This window comes from Leucopleurus acutus (assembly GCF_964270905.1).
Source record: "Leucopleurus acutus genome assembly, chromosome: 1".
Classification (NCBI taxonomy): Eukaryota; Metazoa; Chordata; class Mammalia; order Artiodactyla; family Delphinidae; genus Leucopleurus; species Leucopleurus acutus.
In genome coordinates, this window is record NC_139142.1 from 202,791,842 (window position 1) to 202,806,890 (window position 15,049).

Genomic DNA, 15,049 nt, shown 5'->3' on the forward strand with positions numbered 1-15,049 from the left:
TTACGGGAACCTTGAGCAAGCAACATCTCTGAAGGCCAGAATTCCTCTTTTTAGAAGGTCTGACTTTGATAGGACTTATCCAAGTTTAAAAACAAAAAACAGACACCAGGGCTCCACCCCAGCTCTAACGAACGGGGCGGGGCTGAGGTGTCCGAGCATATGGTGAACTTCCAGTTCCATGGGTGATTCTGGCACACCTTGTTGGTTATGAAAAAAGAGAGAACTTCCCAGATTCCTTTTAACTTTAAAAAACAGAAGGAAACAAAACCAAAACAAAATTTTTAAAAATCTAGCACAAACACAGAGAACTAGTGGAGAAAGGTCAAGATCAAAGACAGCAAAGCGAAACTGCTTTTCCAGGTAGGTCTTCAGCATGCTATTTGCACACCAGTTATTTATTTTTAAAGACAGCTCCACTCACCCCCTTCTTCCTAAAGGACACACCCACACAAATGCCCTCCGGAAGTGTGTTACACCTTAAACATTTTTAATACTACTTGCCTCCATCTAGAAGTATAATTGAGAAAAATAATTGTGATAAAAATATAAAATGCTACCCTGAAAGGCAGTCTTGGTTTCATCATGAAAATATAAACGAAAGGCGTTTCCCTGGTGGCGCAGTGCTTGAGAGTCCGCCTGCCGATGCAGGGGACGTGGGTTCGTGCCCCGGTCTGGGAAGATCCCACATGCCGCGGAGCGGCTGGGCCTGTAATACATGGCTGCTGAGCCTGTGCTCCGCAACAGTCTCGAGAGGCCACAACAGTGAGAGGCCTGTGTACCGCAAAAAAAAAAAAAAAAAAAAAAAAAAAAAAAAATATATATATATATATATATATACACGAAAGCTATTGGTTGGGTGCCACTCCTCTGTGTTCAGAGCGCCCTACCACAGACATTACCCAGCATCTCCTATTATACAGCTTATGATCTCTCTCTCTTGTATCAGAAAATGAACTCTTTCAGGAGAAGAATTTTGTTGTATTTATCTCTGTAGCTCTGGTGCAAAATGGGATCCAGCACCAAAATGGCATCAGCACGTACTTGTTGACTGGACGCCTGATTAGGCAAGAAAGGCTCAGGTGCCTGTGTCTGTGCTGTTCTTCTTAAGCTCTACGTTCAAAACTTATAATGGGGAGGAAAAGCCTAATGTCACCAAAAATAATTCATTGAGCAGGCAATGAACAGCTCACTTTATGCTATTTTTTCATAAAGCTAAGTAATACTACGCAGTCTTAGAGACAAACAACTGATTTAGATTTATTTTAATAATCATAAAATCCTCAACCCCCTTCTTCTTTTTTTAAACACTCAAAGGCAACAAGCAACTATTCAGAACAAATACACAGTCATTAAGTGTGCTTCTTCTACACAGATATTTAATTTTAATTAACATTTCTATTTGTCTTTTTAATCCGGAATCTGTTACAATGTTAACATACTTCATGTTTAAACAGTTTTGTATCAAACAAAAATTAAAAATCTGGATCTTTGAAAATAAAGACAAATAATGAACTTAAGAAAATTAATGTAGTGTTTTACGTTACAAAGCCATTCCAAAAGGCTCTTCTGCTTTTTAACATCAGCCTCTAGTCTCATTCTTTAAATGCAAACTTTTCCAAGCATTAAAGAAACCTAGGTTGCTTTAAGCCTATTTTTTCAGCTTTTGGCAAAACAACGGTATCCAATTTTAGCTCTACCATGTTTACTTTTTTATTTTGTGTGTGTGTGTGTGTGTGTGTGTGTGTGTGTGCGCGCACGCGCGTGCCTATGATTTTTTTAAGGATATGTGGTGATGTTGTCCTATGGTATTTTAAACTTAAAATGAGCTTTAAGGTCACTTTCCTACCTGATGTTTTTCTATCGTTTGTAGATCTCTAACCAATTTTTATCATAAGCCATGAAATAAATGTTACTCTTTGATTTTAATTTAAATTGTGTATATAAACTTTGATAAAACCTTTTTCTCTCCCTTTATGCTTGTAATTATGAATTATTCATTTATACTTCCAATTTTTACCAGTAGGGGGAGTAACCTACCAAAGACTAGACTTCACAGAGAAATGTACTATAACCTAACTTTTTAAGGCTTAAGGTAATAACCACTCACCTCTTCTAATTATAGGCACCCTTTCAAAATACCCAAGACAACACAGACCAAAGTCAAAATTTTCTGACCTACATTTTTCTGGTATGCTAAATAACTCCTCCTCAATCTGCAGTAAGGTCTAACGAGATACTGCACGTAAAGAGTAAAAGGTACCGACTGCATTTCTAAACATTAATTTCCCACAATGTTCTGACAGCTGCCGTCATAATACTAAACAGGATATGGTTGTAAAGCTCAAACTACTGATGCAACAAGGGCAGCCTGCTTGTTCCATTGTGTAGTAATGGTGTTACAACATGGAGGAATCATAAGGGAAAACAAAGTATACAAGTGTAGTAGAAAAAACCGCAAAATAACTAGGTGACAACACCGGGTATATAATCTGTGACTTCCATTTTAATTTATTTTTTACTCTATAATTCATAATTTTAAATGTGTCTGTCCAGAACTTTTCTATGCATTTAAAATGTACATAAAAATAAGTACGGCATTAATTGATGTTTTATAACAATTATGTTTTTGCAACTTGCTCTTTTATTCAACCGAGGAAACCTTTATGCTAATACATACAAAGGATAAGCCTATTTTAAAACTTTTAACAGATTTTACTTAAGTGACCTCCATAATAACCATCTTCCACACTCCTACGAGCTTTGTTTCCCTACATTCAACTGTTAATTGTCACCAACTTTAAGAGTGAAAAATCTCATTTTAATTTCCAATATTGTATTGGTAATCTTTCTCTTGAATTCTTTTATGCTGGTAAAATATACAACATACAATTTACCATTCTAACCATTTCTGGTTTACAATTCATTAGCATTAAGTACATTCACACTGTCATGCAACCATCACAATTCACCTCCAGAACTTTTTCATCTTTCCAAACAGAAAGTTTCTACCCAATTAAACCATAGCTCCCCATCTCACAAGACCAAAGTTGAGCACTACTCTAGTTTGTCTCTCTATGAATTTGCCCATTCGAGGTACCCCAGAAGTGGAATCACACAATACTTGTCCTTTTGTGTCACTGAGCATAAGGTTTTCACAGTTCATCCATGTTGCAGCGTTTATCGTAATTTCACTCCTTTCTAAGGCTGAGTAATACTGCATGTGTGTGTATATATATATGTGTGTGTGTGTGTGTATATACACACACACACACACACACACACACACACATATATCACATTTTGTTTATCCTTTATCTGCTGGTGGACACTAGGGTTGTTTCCACCATTTGGCTGTTGTGAATAGTGCTACTGAGAACACTCGTGTATAAATACCCGTTTGATTCCTTGGTTTTCAATTCTTTTGATTACATACTTAGGCATGGAATCACTGGATCCTATGGTAATTTTATGTTTCACTTTTTGAGGAACCGCCAAACTGTATTCCACAGCAGCTGTGTTATTTTACGTTCCAACCAGCAATACACAAGGGTTTCGATCTCCACGGCCTCAAAAACACTTGCTGTCTTCTACTGTTTTTTTCATATATATACAGTAGTCATCCTAATGGGTGTGAAGTGATATTTCACTGTGGTTTGATTTTCTGTCCCTGTTGACCAATGATGCCGAACACCTTTTTATGTGCTTACTGGCCATTAGACTATGTTCTTTGGAAAAATGTCGCATCAACTCCGTTGCCCATTTTTGGACTGAGCTGTTTCATTTTACTGTTGAGTTCCAGGACTTTGTATTCATATATTCTGGCTATTAATCCCTTATCAGACATGACTTATAAATATTTCCTCCCATTCCATGGGTTCAGTCTTTTCACTCTAGAGTGTCCTTTGATGCACAAAAGTTTTTCATTTTGATGAGGTCCAATGTATCTATTTTTTTCTTCTGTTGCCAATGCTTTTGGTGTCATATCCAAGAAATCACTACCCAATCCTGTGTCATAAAGGTTTTCCCTCGCTTTCTTACAGTTTTATAGTTTTTAGCTCCTAAGTTAAGGTCCTTGTTCCGTTTTGAGCTAATTTTTCTAACTGTTGTAGAGCAAGACTGGCCATTTAAACTTCCTCTCCTGTAACTGCCTGTTCAGATACTTTGCTCATCTTTCCATTGGATTGTTGGTTTTCATACTGCTTTGATGAATTCTTAATGTAGCCTTAATGTACCGTTATTCATATTTGTTGCAAATATTGTCTCCCAATTTTGTATTTTTTTTCAAACTTTGTTTATTGTATCTCTGTCACAGAGAAGTTTTAAATGTCTTATGTAGCCAAATTTACCAACTTTTTAAGGCAAATGTGTTTTGGGTCCTCATTTAAAAGGTCTTCCTTGCCCCTCAAGTTAAAAACAGTATTTTCTAACATTCTTTCATCACAGGTATTCCCCTGCCCCACTGCTCAAAATGCCATCTTTATTACATAATGTAATTTTAGTGAAACTTACTGACTAAATCAGACTAACACCAACCCCCCCCCCCGCCCCCGGTTAACGTCCTCAGTTATTCAACAAATACTTAAGTACTTCTATGGCCAATTGGTCTAATTTTACATGAACATTTAGTAATCCTAAAAGTAGTTTGAAAAGTAGTTTAAAGCAAAGCAAGGAAGAGCTAAATGTGTCCCACTTTCAGCCAGCTATGACCTCCTATGTGGGCTATAAAAGATTACTGCTGTTAACACACTGGGAAAAGTCTTCAGGTTCATTTTAACTTCACCCAGTCTACAAATATCATCAAAACACAAAAAGGAAGTTTATTCCAAGTGACTAACTCACATCTCACATTAAAGAACGACTAATCCCCTTCCATTAGATTCCGACTACAGAACAGCATGTAACTATGTGACCCTTTGGACAGGCTAATTTTCTGAGAGCTGCCTTGAGGTCACTGCATAGGTCTGCTTCTGTGGCTGTTCTGTTTACTTTTCAAACTTATCTCTGTTAATAAACTGTAACTCTAGATTATTAAATAAGAAACTTAAAAGTCATTAAACTCTTCTGACCCTGGCACTTATTTGGCGAAATCAAAAAACAAGGACCCACGTCTCCTGCCTATTTTGTCATTTCACAAATCTGCAAAAGAGGCTGGGGTCAGGACCAGTTTAGAATGGTCAATGGGTTGCAAGCCTATAAAATTCGGTTTTAGACTTTTTTTTTTTTTTAAGCACATCAGAGTTTCTCTGTACTTTGTTATATGGCTGTCCAATAAAGGAGTCTTGCCAAGAGATGTTCAAATGTTACCATAAGAAACAGATATAAATCTAAAAGGAGGTACCTGATGCCCTTGTTTTACCCTACCTAACACTAGGATTATTCTCTGCAGAACTGAAGAGCTTCACAGCTCCTCCACACTTCTGTCCCTCAAGCAAGAACAGACTGATTTATCTAAGGTTCTTTTTATCGAAAGACACACCGGCATTAAACAGATCTAAATCTATTTCTTTAATTAGACGCACAACACATATAACATTCTTCTTTTTCTCCAAATACATTTTTTAAACCATGACCAATGTAGGTGCTTCCCCAACTCTCAACACATGCATTACCATTCTTTCAGTTATTTATCCATATACCACAAATACTGAACTGACTGCCTATTACCTGTCAAGTACTAAGGATACAGCAGTGGTTAGGACAAAGTTCCTGCTCTTCTGTTATTTATTAGAGCATTCTATTGCTGTCATCCTTAAATACAGTTTAGCTATACTAGTAGCACTTAAGACCAAGAGACCTATCTTATTTGAACCATCAACCTCTTAATATAAATTATTTGTTAAGGAAAATCCAAACAAGGAAATCACTATGTTGATGACAACAGTCAATAGGAAGCTTAACTTAAATAACATAGATGTCTCCACTGAGGAAAAAAATATACCGCAAATTAATGGACCTTTCACAAACTTAGACTAACTGGAAAACAATCTGAAAAGATCCAAATTGTTATACAATTTACTTAAGGAAACAGTACTGTCTTCAATTCACATGCAAGGGGAAATACTTGGTAAGACTGTACTAACTTCCCTATACACCACACCTAGGCAATTCCAAGATAATCAAGTTTCTTCCTGTAAGTTTAAAATAAGTTCGTGATCAGCAAACACACTTTGTAGAATTTAAACATGAATCACCCAAGATTTGTGAGGAGTTTTCAATTACTGGAGTCCAAACTAATATAGACTGGTGATGTCTTTCATTACGCAGAGTTTTATGGAAAGAACATGGACTTTGGAGAAGCACCTCTTACACCGTATGTTTCAACTTCAGCAATGTGCAGGCTCTTCATATCTAAGAAGACAATTCTTTCCCTCACAATGTTGTTTTAAGGAATAACCTAAAATATGTACAAAACATTTAGCACCAAACCTGGTACACAGTTAATCTTTAATTACGTTAAGTTTGTCAGGAATGGTGCTTGAAGCTTCGAGGGAGAGGTTAGGGAGTGAAAAAAGTACAAAATGCAATAAATCATAACGTCTGACCCTACACAGGATAGTCTAATTGAAGGAACTAAAATCGTAAAGTGGTGAGTGCAGTAATAGAAAAAGAAAGTGTTTGAGAGGTTAACTGACACTGAGAACCCAAGGACACCACCGCTGGCCCTTAGAGAAGGAACTGAGTCCAACAGAACGGAAATGGAGGGAAGAATACGTCCTTTTCAGCAAAGGATCAAAACATGAAAGAGCATAACACGATCTAAAAAACTGTACAAGTTTGCAGCAGATGAATTATACAGGGAATGTTTAAGAGTGAAATACTGGAGATCAAGCTAGTAAGACAGGCTGCAACCAGACTGTCAGGGACTTGCTATCATCTTACTGAGAAGTATGGACTTCTCCTTTGGATAAAACCATTAGAAAATTTTAAGCAAGGAAATAACACAATCCAATCTAAATTTTATAATGATGTCACTGTAAGTGGATAGAGTGCGTAGAAGGAAGCACAGCAGTTATCAGAAGGTTACTTCAAGAGCAATGACCTGAGGCTCAGTAACGGCAGTGGCAGTAACGAGAGAGACAATGCACACCAGTAAGACACAGGAGGAAGAATCCAAGATTTGCTGATGGATGAATGCGCAGGAATGCTGAAGAACATGGAATGGTTGGGAGGACAGTGTTGTCACTGAGAACCTAGAAACTGTGGGAAAAGGGAGGAATTTAGGACACACTATATTCTGGGGAGATGTTAACAAATACCAACTGCTTGGAGAAGGAAGCAGACGTGTGTGAGTCAGAAATAAAGATTTGGGAGTCACTTGTGTAGACAAGGTAGTCACGAGAATTGCTACCCAGCAAAAGAGGACATGTTGGGCAGGAAAAAAGAACAAGGGCTTCCCTGGTGGCGCAGTGGTTGGGAGTCCGCCTGCCGATGCAGGGGACGCGGGTTTGTGCCCAGGTCCGGGAAGATCCCACATGCTGAGGAGCGGCTGGGCCCGTGAGCCATGGCCGCTGAGCCTGTGCGTCCGGAGCCTGTGCTCCGCAACGGGAGAGGCCACACAGTGAGAGGTCTGCGTACCGCAAAAAAAAAAAAAAAAAAAAAAAAAAGAACAAACCACAGTGAAGACTGGGCTCTGATGCTATTTCAGGAGCAAGAAGAGGAGAGGGCAGGAAGCTGAGGAGCGCAGCGTCCCAGAAATCAGGGAAGAAAAACTCTCCAAAGAGGAGGTGAGAGCTAACAACAGGTAAAGTGGGAGAAAGACCAAAGACCTTTCTGAAGGCCAAAGGTCGTTTTTTCAAACTGAGAAATGTTTTTTAAATAAACTTTTTCTGTAACCAAACTAAAAGCAGCAAAACTGAAAAATCCAAACACCCTTTAGAAAGTATTACCACACTAACAATTAATGCGTTAATTCAGACTTTCTCTCTCAGGAATTCTCTTGTAAGTTTAATTCTGCATCAGGGCAAATATGATTTGTACATATGAATTTTGGTACAAGCCATCTTTGGGGAATCTGACAACATTTGGAATAACCTGTTTATGTATGATGCACTCTATGATGAAAGTATGTTTCATAATGTGTAACAACTGCTACAGGGGAAATTGAAACTACATACATAAAAGGAGAGCAAACTAGAAGCAAAAGAAACCCAATTACTTAAATCCTTTGTCAACACATCAAATCAGTGTGAAACAATGAGTCTGACAACAGAGTAAAAGCTTAAAGACTCATTAGGTCCACACAGCATCTTCTAAACCCAAAGGACATAAAAATTCCTCAACGGTTACTGATGCTAGTCTGCTAATTCATCTGCTAAGGGCTCTACCCAAGGTGATTTATTTACTTAATGCTTTTCAGATTTCCTTAGTTCCTTAAACCTGGGTTAAGTCTGGGACTGTGGCTGGTCTACGAAATAGGCTCATCCCATCACCCTGCTTCTTCCATTATGCATCGCCCCCCAAGTGGTGGTTGCCACAGTTTTTCTGAACCTTCTATGGTTACTAGCACCGAGTCAGATAAACACAGTTTGGGTTGTAAAGTTCAACTTCTACTCTTCAGACTTAACTCATAATTCAGACATTAAGACTCCTTATCTTATGGCCCACAACTCAGTTTTCTAATTCACAAACTGAAACCAATAGTTGCATGTATGTGGAAATGACAAGTTTTTAAATGTCTCTATTCATATTAAATTTGAATAGAAAATTGAGACAATTTCTAAACTATATCATGAAGACAATTATCACAAAAACCAAAAATTACTTTATACAAGTATGATGGGACAGTCATTTTAGCTGTGAAAAGTTATTTTATCCATTACTAACTGTTATAAATTAAGCACTTGACTTCAAAGTGTCAAAGGCAAAAAACAGTTCTGAGGCTTCATAATTAAAAAGAAAAAGAAAAAAGCTAAATATGGCTAACTCTAGACTAAATCTATGCAGTAACATTCTAGAAGACTTTTTAAAAGAATTCATAATTAAGCGTCTTATTTAGCTAACGGAAATAATGTAATATAATCAGAAACTCCAGAAACTCCAGTTCAACGTGCAGCATCTAGTAGTAATGGCATACCTTTTCTCTCTGCTTTCTGTGCAGGGACAGAAGATGTGGGTGTAGGCAGTTTTGATAAAGTGGATGCTCCATTAGCATCAAATGGTTTCTTTGGCTGGTGATCGGACTGTAGCGTAAATGGACTAGAAGGAACAGTGCTTGGGGCAGCAGTTGGATGAACCACTGGTTTGATGGGGTGCTGTACTGGCGTAGAACTACTGTGAGTCTCTGCTCTTGGCAGTCTGTAGTCTCTGTCATTGTGTCTGCTTGTCTGAGACAAAATATTCTGTGGGAGCAAACTACTGGCATCACTGGAATGCTTGTCTTCCACTTTAGTTCAGAGTTCGGAAAAAGAGATGTTGGAAATGACGGAAGGGGAAGAAAAAAGATTACGTTAGAATCCTGTCTTCAACATCAGCTAATTTAGCAACATACCTGTATTTAACATCTTTCTATAAAACTGCGAGCCCAGTTAGCGTCTGCAGTTTTACCACTAGCATACAGATATTCAAATGCTGGAAGAGGAATTTTAGCTCAACTGTAAGTGCTTCACCTACGCTGAGATTTCAGGCGGGCTGCTAGTTTGGGGACTCTTTAGAGCCACACCATAAGCTCAAACAAAACATGAGCTGTTTTGTTTAAAACATCAAAACATTGATGTTTTAAAAGATCAAAATGTATGGAGAGGTATAACATTTTTTACTCAAATAAAAAAATATATTTTTAAAATAGAAAAGGTAAACGGTCCATTCTTTTAAAATACGGACCTTGGTTCTAATAACTGACTGAATTATCCACAGGGGTTCAACTACAAAGGAATACTACTTGGTTGTTAGCCTGATTTTTCTGAATACTGAAGTGGCTGATTAGTGGGCTCTAAAGTAGCTGGTACTAGGGCTTAGATGACCTCATTTTGGGATGGCTGAATTTTATAAAGAACTCTGCATTCGGTAAGTAAATCAATTCATATTTTTAATGATGCTAACAAATACCAGAGTGAGTTATAAAGTCAAGTTATAGATAATGCTATCTGACAACAGGAGCCCTACATCTGCAGCGAAGTCAGAAAAATATACTTGGTATTATCAGTCATGTTGAGAGCAGATCCTCTTCCAATTTAAAGCCACAAAAATATTTTAAACTCAGAAGTACTTCTGCTTCCGCAAAAAGAGTACAAAAGAAGGAAAATTTCAACAATCACGGCAACAAAATTTGTATTTGTCAAAAAAACCTCCAGCCTAAATTACAAGTCTCATCAGTAACTGAAGGATTAAAGCAACTTCCAAGGAGAAAAACACCTTAAGACTCAAGCACATGATATGTAATGATATTACCAAAGGATGCCCTCCCTGTTGAATACTGTGTCGTTTTTTCCAGTTCATGGTTCCTCCAAGTCTAGAGAGCATGACAGCACAAAGAAGGAAGTAGGCTTAAACCGCAAAGCAGTTTTCAAGTTGTCAACGCACACCTGCAGCAGAGACACTGCAGAGCATTACAGCACACGTGGGCGCTATGGCGCCAACAGCTTTCTCCTGCTCACGGCTCGAGACGTGACGCCGTTCAGCAGAGACTCCATCCATCCGCACAGCCTCACGACAAGAACACTCAGCAAACATCTGCAGACACTTCTGGGTGCCACCACTGGGCGAGGAGAGGTGTGCTACTGGGGCTGGCACGGAGAGGCCAGGTGTAATGCTCTACATCCTACAACACAGGACAGAATCCATACGCATTCCCTGACCCCAAGCGCCATCCGTGCCACTGCTGAAGAACCCAAGTTAAAGTTTCTCTAACCACAGAGCAATCAGTCTGTGAGGCACCGATTAAAGGTAATCAAAATAATTAACAACACAACTACACCAGTACAATTACAGCAGCAGTAATACCAAATTTAAAATTTTACCCCCACAACTTCACTGTCAAACTGTGGGTATTATTTGCTACATTGCCAAAACTCCCGAAACACAAAAACACTCTTGAAGAATCTTTTTTCCTACCTTTACCTCTTTACGTAAGAAATGTTCCCAACCCTCCCTGTCCCCTCCACCACACGCACACCTCTTTAGCTGGCTGTTGGGGACAACAGAGCTTTAGGCCCTACCCTACATGAACACCAACGTACCAGACATATGGGACACTCTGCCAGCATTTTTTGGATAGACAAAGTTAAGCACTTCAGTGCCTAGGGACCATTATTACCATCACGCCAAGTACAGTCAGTTGACCAATTAAAAAAAAAAGTAGCAGCAATACAGCTGCAGCCCTTTCTCAAACATTACTTAAAACTCAAGAAGTGTGATAAAGGAGTCCATTTCAGCACAAAGACCCACCGACTCCTCATCTGCACTTCTAGGAATTTAGCTAAGGAAGTAATCAGGGAAGTGGGCAGAAATACGAACAACAGCATTGTTTACTGCAGGAAGAAGCTGAAAACCATGCAGGTATCCACGGAGAGAGGATTATTTATGAATGGGGGCACGTCCAAAACCGGAACACCATGAAATAACATACGTTGAACTATAAAATGGCAAAAGGAAACAAATCCTTGGAAAACATTTTTTTCTTAATTTTTTTTTGGCCGCGCCGCGCGGCACGCGGGATCTTAGTTCCTCAACCAGGGATCGAACCCGCGCTCCGTGCAGTAGAAGCACAAGAGTCTTAACCACTGGATCGCCAGGGAAGTTCCATATCCTTGAAACATTATTGAACAGAAGAAACAGGTTAAGAACAGTAACATACAATCCTATTTTTGGTGTAAAATACATGCATATGTAGTTTTTATATACTTTCACATGCAGCTAGAAAAAAGTGTATGTCTCCAAGCGTTCCTGAGTCGTGAGATTAAAATACTTTCCCTCTCTCTACTTTTAATAACAAACATGCCTAACTTCTGAAATCTTAAAGAAGAAAAAACTGATTTCCCTTTTGAAAGAAAAAGATGCACACAGATAATTTGAAACCACAATTCTGATTTTATTTCCTTAAAGATTTTTATTAAGCAGCCAAAAGTACTATTTTCACTTCCACCAACTTTTCTATCAGACCTCTAATTACCCCAAGAGAGGACGAGTGACTAGGTAATTTTGGAAAGAACAAACATACTAGGCTGTGATCTTTTCTTCTCTGGGAACCATCAGCCACTACGTGGAGAGGCCTGGCCCAGTAACTAAAAAACGTTATTTTTACACTCATCTAGCGAGTCTTCCTGGACGCCCACAATTTGTTCAGGAGGACCACAAGCTGGGCACTATATTTTTTTTAGCCTGGAAAAAAGGAAAACCTCTCATTTTTAGTTATTTGCCGGAAAGTCACAGTTACTTAAGATATTAAGTGAAATGGGATTACAACCCAGGTCTTCTGTCTCAATATACAATATTCTTAAATTCCCTAACTTCAGTGCTTTAAACCATTGTTATTTTCTAAGAATTAAGTACAATTTCACTAATATAAAAAGTTAAATGTTCCAGGGAACATACTTTCAACATTCAGCCCTACAGAACTGTATTATCTGTTTCATCTTAAGTAATTTCTCCCACCAAAATTCAATATCCCCCACTGGGACCAAATATAACCCTACTTTTTGTCTTGAGTTACAGAAGGAGAATGCAAACGCTTAAGTCTAAGAATTCCCAAAACACATCTAAACATTCTCAGAACTTCAAAATTCGATGAAGAGCCTAAGAATTCTATGTGGCATTTAAATTTTATTCTGGGCAAGACAAGCCACTGGGAATAGGATACATTTAGTGAAATCTTCAAATTCAAATTTTACTTGAACTTAAAAATAAATGTATGTTACCCATATTGTCCAACTCGGACAAAATCTGACCTCAAAGCACCTGAAGGTGCCCATAGTATGGAGACGGCACACAGATCTACAGTCGTGGTGAAACCCATTTCCATATACAAGGATGAGCAAGCGTCTCGCTAACACAGACGAAGACAGTCACCACGTCACCCTCTGTGTGCAGCTATCGTTCAGTTACGGGACTGAAACCCAGCGGGTCTCTCAGTGACCAGTGTAAACGGGGGTGGGGTCTCTTGTCAATCCACAGCATGAAATCTTACTTCTTCACCAACTCAACGGCATTAGAGCCATCACGGGTAGTGATGGACACCTCCACGTGCACCGTTTCAAGAACAAAATGATGCACGTTACGAGGACAGACCCAACACAGAAAACCTTTCATGTTTCTATTTCTTCTAGTTTACCTATATAAACAGCTATGCACATAGATCTGTAAAGTAAACAAACTACAGGAATGAATCAAACATTCTACTGGTTCCAAGAAAGAACTCAATACTTACTTCCACCGGCAAACCCACTAGTGGCTGTTGCTTGCATCACCTCTCTTCTGTAATCCCTATCTTTTGGGAAGCTATTAACTGCCATCTTGTTTGCTTCCTTTTGTCTCTGTTCTCTAAAAATAAAAGACACACCCACAAAATTACAAGACATACAATGAATCTACATTTAACACTTCTGGTCAAATGCTCAACGAAACTGTACGTGGAACGTAAAAGAACAAGGCAGTAATATCATTCAACTGGTGTCGGACATGGGATATAGCAAACAACATTAATGTTTCTCACTGATGGCAATATTATACCAATTATTCACATGCCATTAACCCTACAACCAAAACTCTGTAATGATCATTCTCCATATATGAAGGAAACATATTATTGTCCTACAAGAATGATAAAGTTTTCTAATACAAATTATAGGGAAGATGTATGACAGATAACAGATTAATATAAATTTTTAAATTACATAAATACACTGTTCACAAGGCCCTTGTGGACAGCTGCTCGTCTGTCCTAGTTTTTTTGGTTTTGCTTTTTAAGGTAAAGAGAAATTATGGAAGACACAGACGATGGGCCAACCACTGCAGTTAAGGAGTGACGAGCATCACACTAAGAAACCTAAGCTCAGAACGATTAGCACCTAAGACGTTCGCCGGCAGGATCAACAGTGAGAGATACTGTTCACTTAAATGAGCAAATACCTTTCAAGCCACTCCTTTGGTTTCTCCCACTGTGAAACTTCTGTTCGACAATTGTAGTAGTATTTTTTCCCAGAGGAGCTAATATGCTCAGACCAGTCATCGGCAGAATCATAAGGCTTAAAAACACATTTTAGAAAATTAGAACACGTTAATACAATTTAATCACTTGGTATGAAATATCAAGAATGTCAATGGTTTTCAAGGCATACATATGGAAAAAGACGAGATAAAAGTCCCCAGCTCTAAGACGTCTAAGATGTAATTAGACCCTAGTCTATGAAAACCTTCAAGGGAACAATGGAAAACTCTATAAAATATCAAATTAAACAGATCAGCAGGTTCATTAGGCACAGGAAGAATGGCACGAAACTAACATCATAGTGACTTCAGAAAAGCATTACAAAGCCCCCCATTACCACAGTTTTAATTGCTGAAATCTAGTCACATGGAGAAGCCACTCTCAACTGACTGATCTGATGGCATGAGAGTACATCAGTTCTAAACACTCTAAGGCACAAAGTAATCACAAATAGTGTGACAGAGAACAGCCTGCCTGTATTCACTGTTACTCAGTGGGAAAAAAGCACACACAAAAAAACTTTAATGTAAACACAAAGCTAATTAAAAGCTACGGATTTGTTTCAACTTCAAAATCCATGAGATGGGTCAAGTGTTAACTAAACCTTGTCTCACACAGTATACAGGGTCGGCAGCGCTGCTCATTTTCCCATAACTACAACTGGTCTGTCTTCCGAAAGTTCTCAGATACAGTCTCTTGCTAGTAATTTCACAGGCACTGTAAAATTATAATGACGTTAGAAATATCTGAAAGGCCCAGTTCTCATGCAATGAATCTCAACAAAAGTAATGTTTAAGTGCCTGCAGCAGCTCCAGGAAATCTGGTAGAACCCCAAGTACACTTGTACATGAATTTAACTGTTTTCAAAGGAGCTTTGAGGCTAAAATGAAATAAGGTTATACTCTGGCA

The 15,049-nt window shown here is 38.5% G+C and overlaps 1 protein-coding gene across 7 annotated transcripts in view; it reads right to left on the reverse strand.

The window, feature by feature from the left end:
* Nucleotides 1-15,049, reverse strand: part of WAC (WW domain containing adaptor with coiled-coil) — an 83,441-nt gene that overhangs the window by 14,833 nt on the left and 53,559 nt on the right. For 5 of the 7 annotated variants that reach the window (XM_082838495.1, XM_082838492.1, XM_082838494.1 and 2 more), the window contains exons 5-7: nucleotides 14,062-14,177; nucleotides 13,361-13,473; nucleotides 9,074-9,382 (exon numbers count right to left, since the gene is read on the reverse strand). In XM_082838495.1, the coding sequence (XP_082694621.1) occupies nucleotides 9,074-9,382; nucleotides 13,361-13,473; nucleotides 14,062-14,177 (538 nt within the window). The remainder of the gene's footprint in view (nucleotides 1-9,073; nucleotides 9,383-13,360; nucleotides 13,474-14,061; nucleotides 14,178-15,049) is intronic. The other 2 variants (XM_082838497.1, XM_082838496.1) reach the window with 1 other exon arrangement.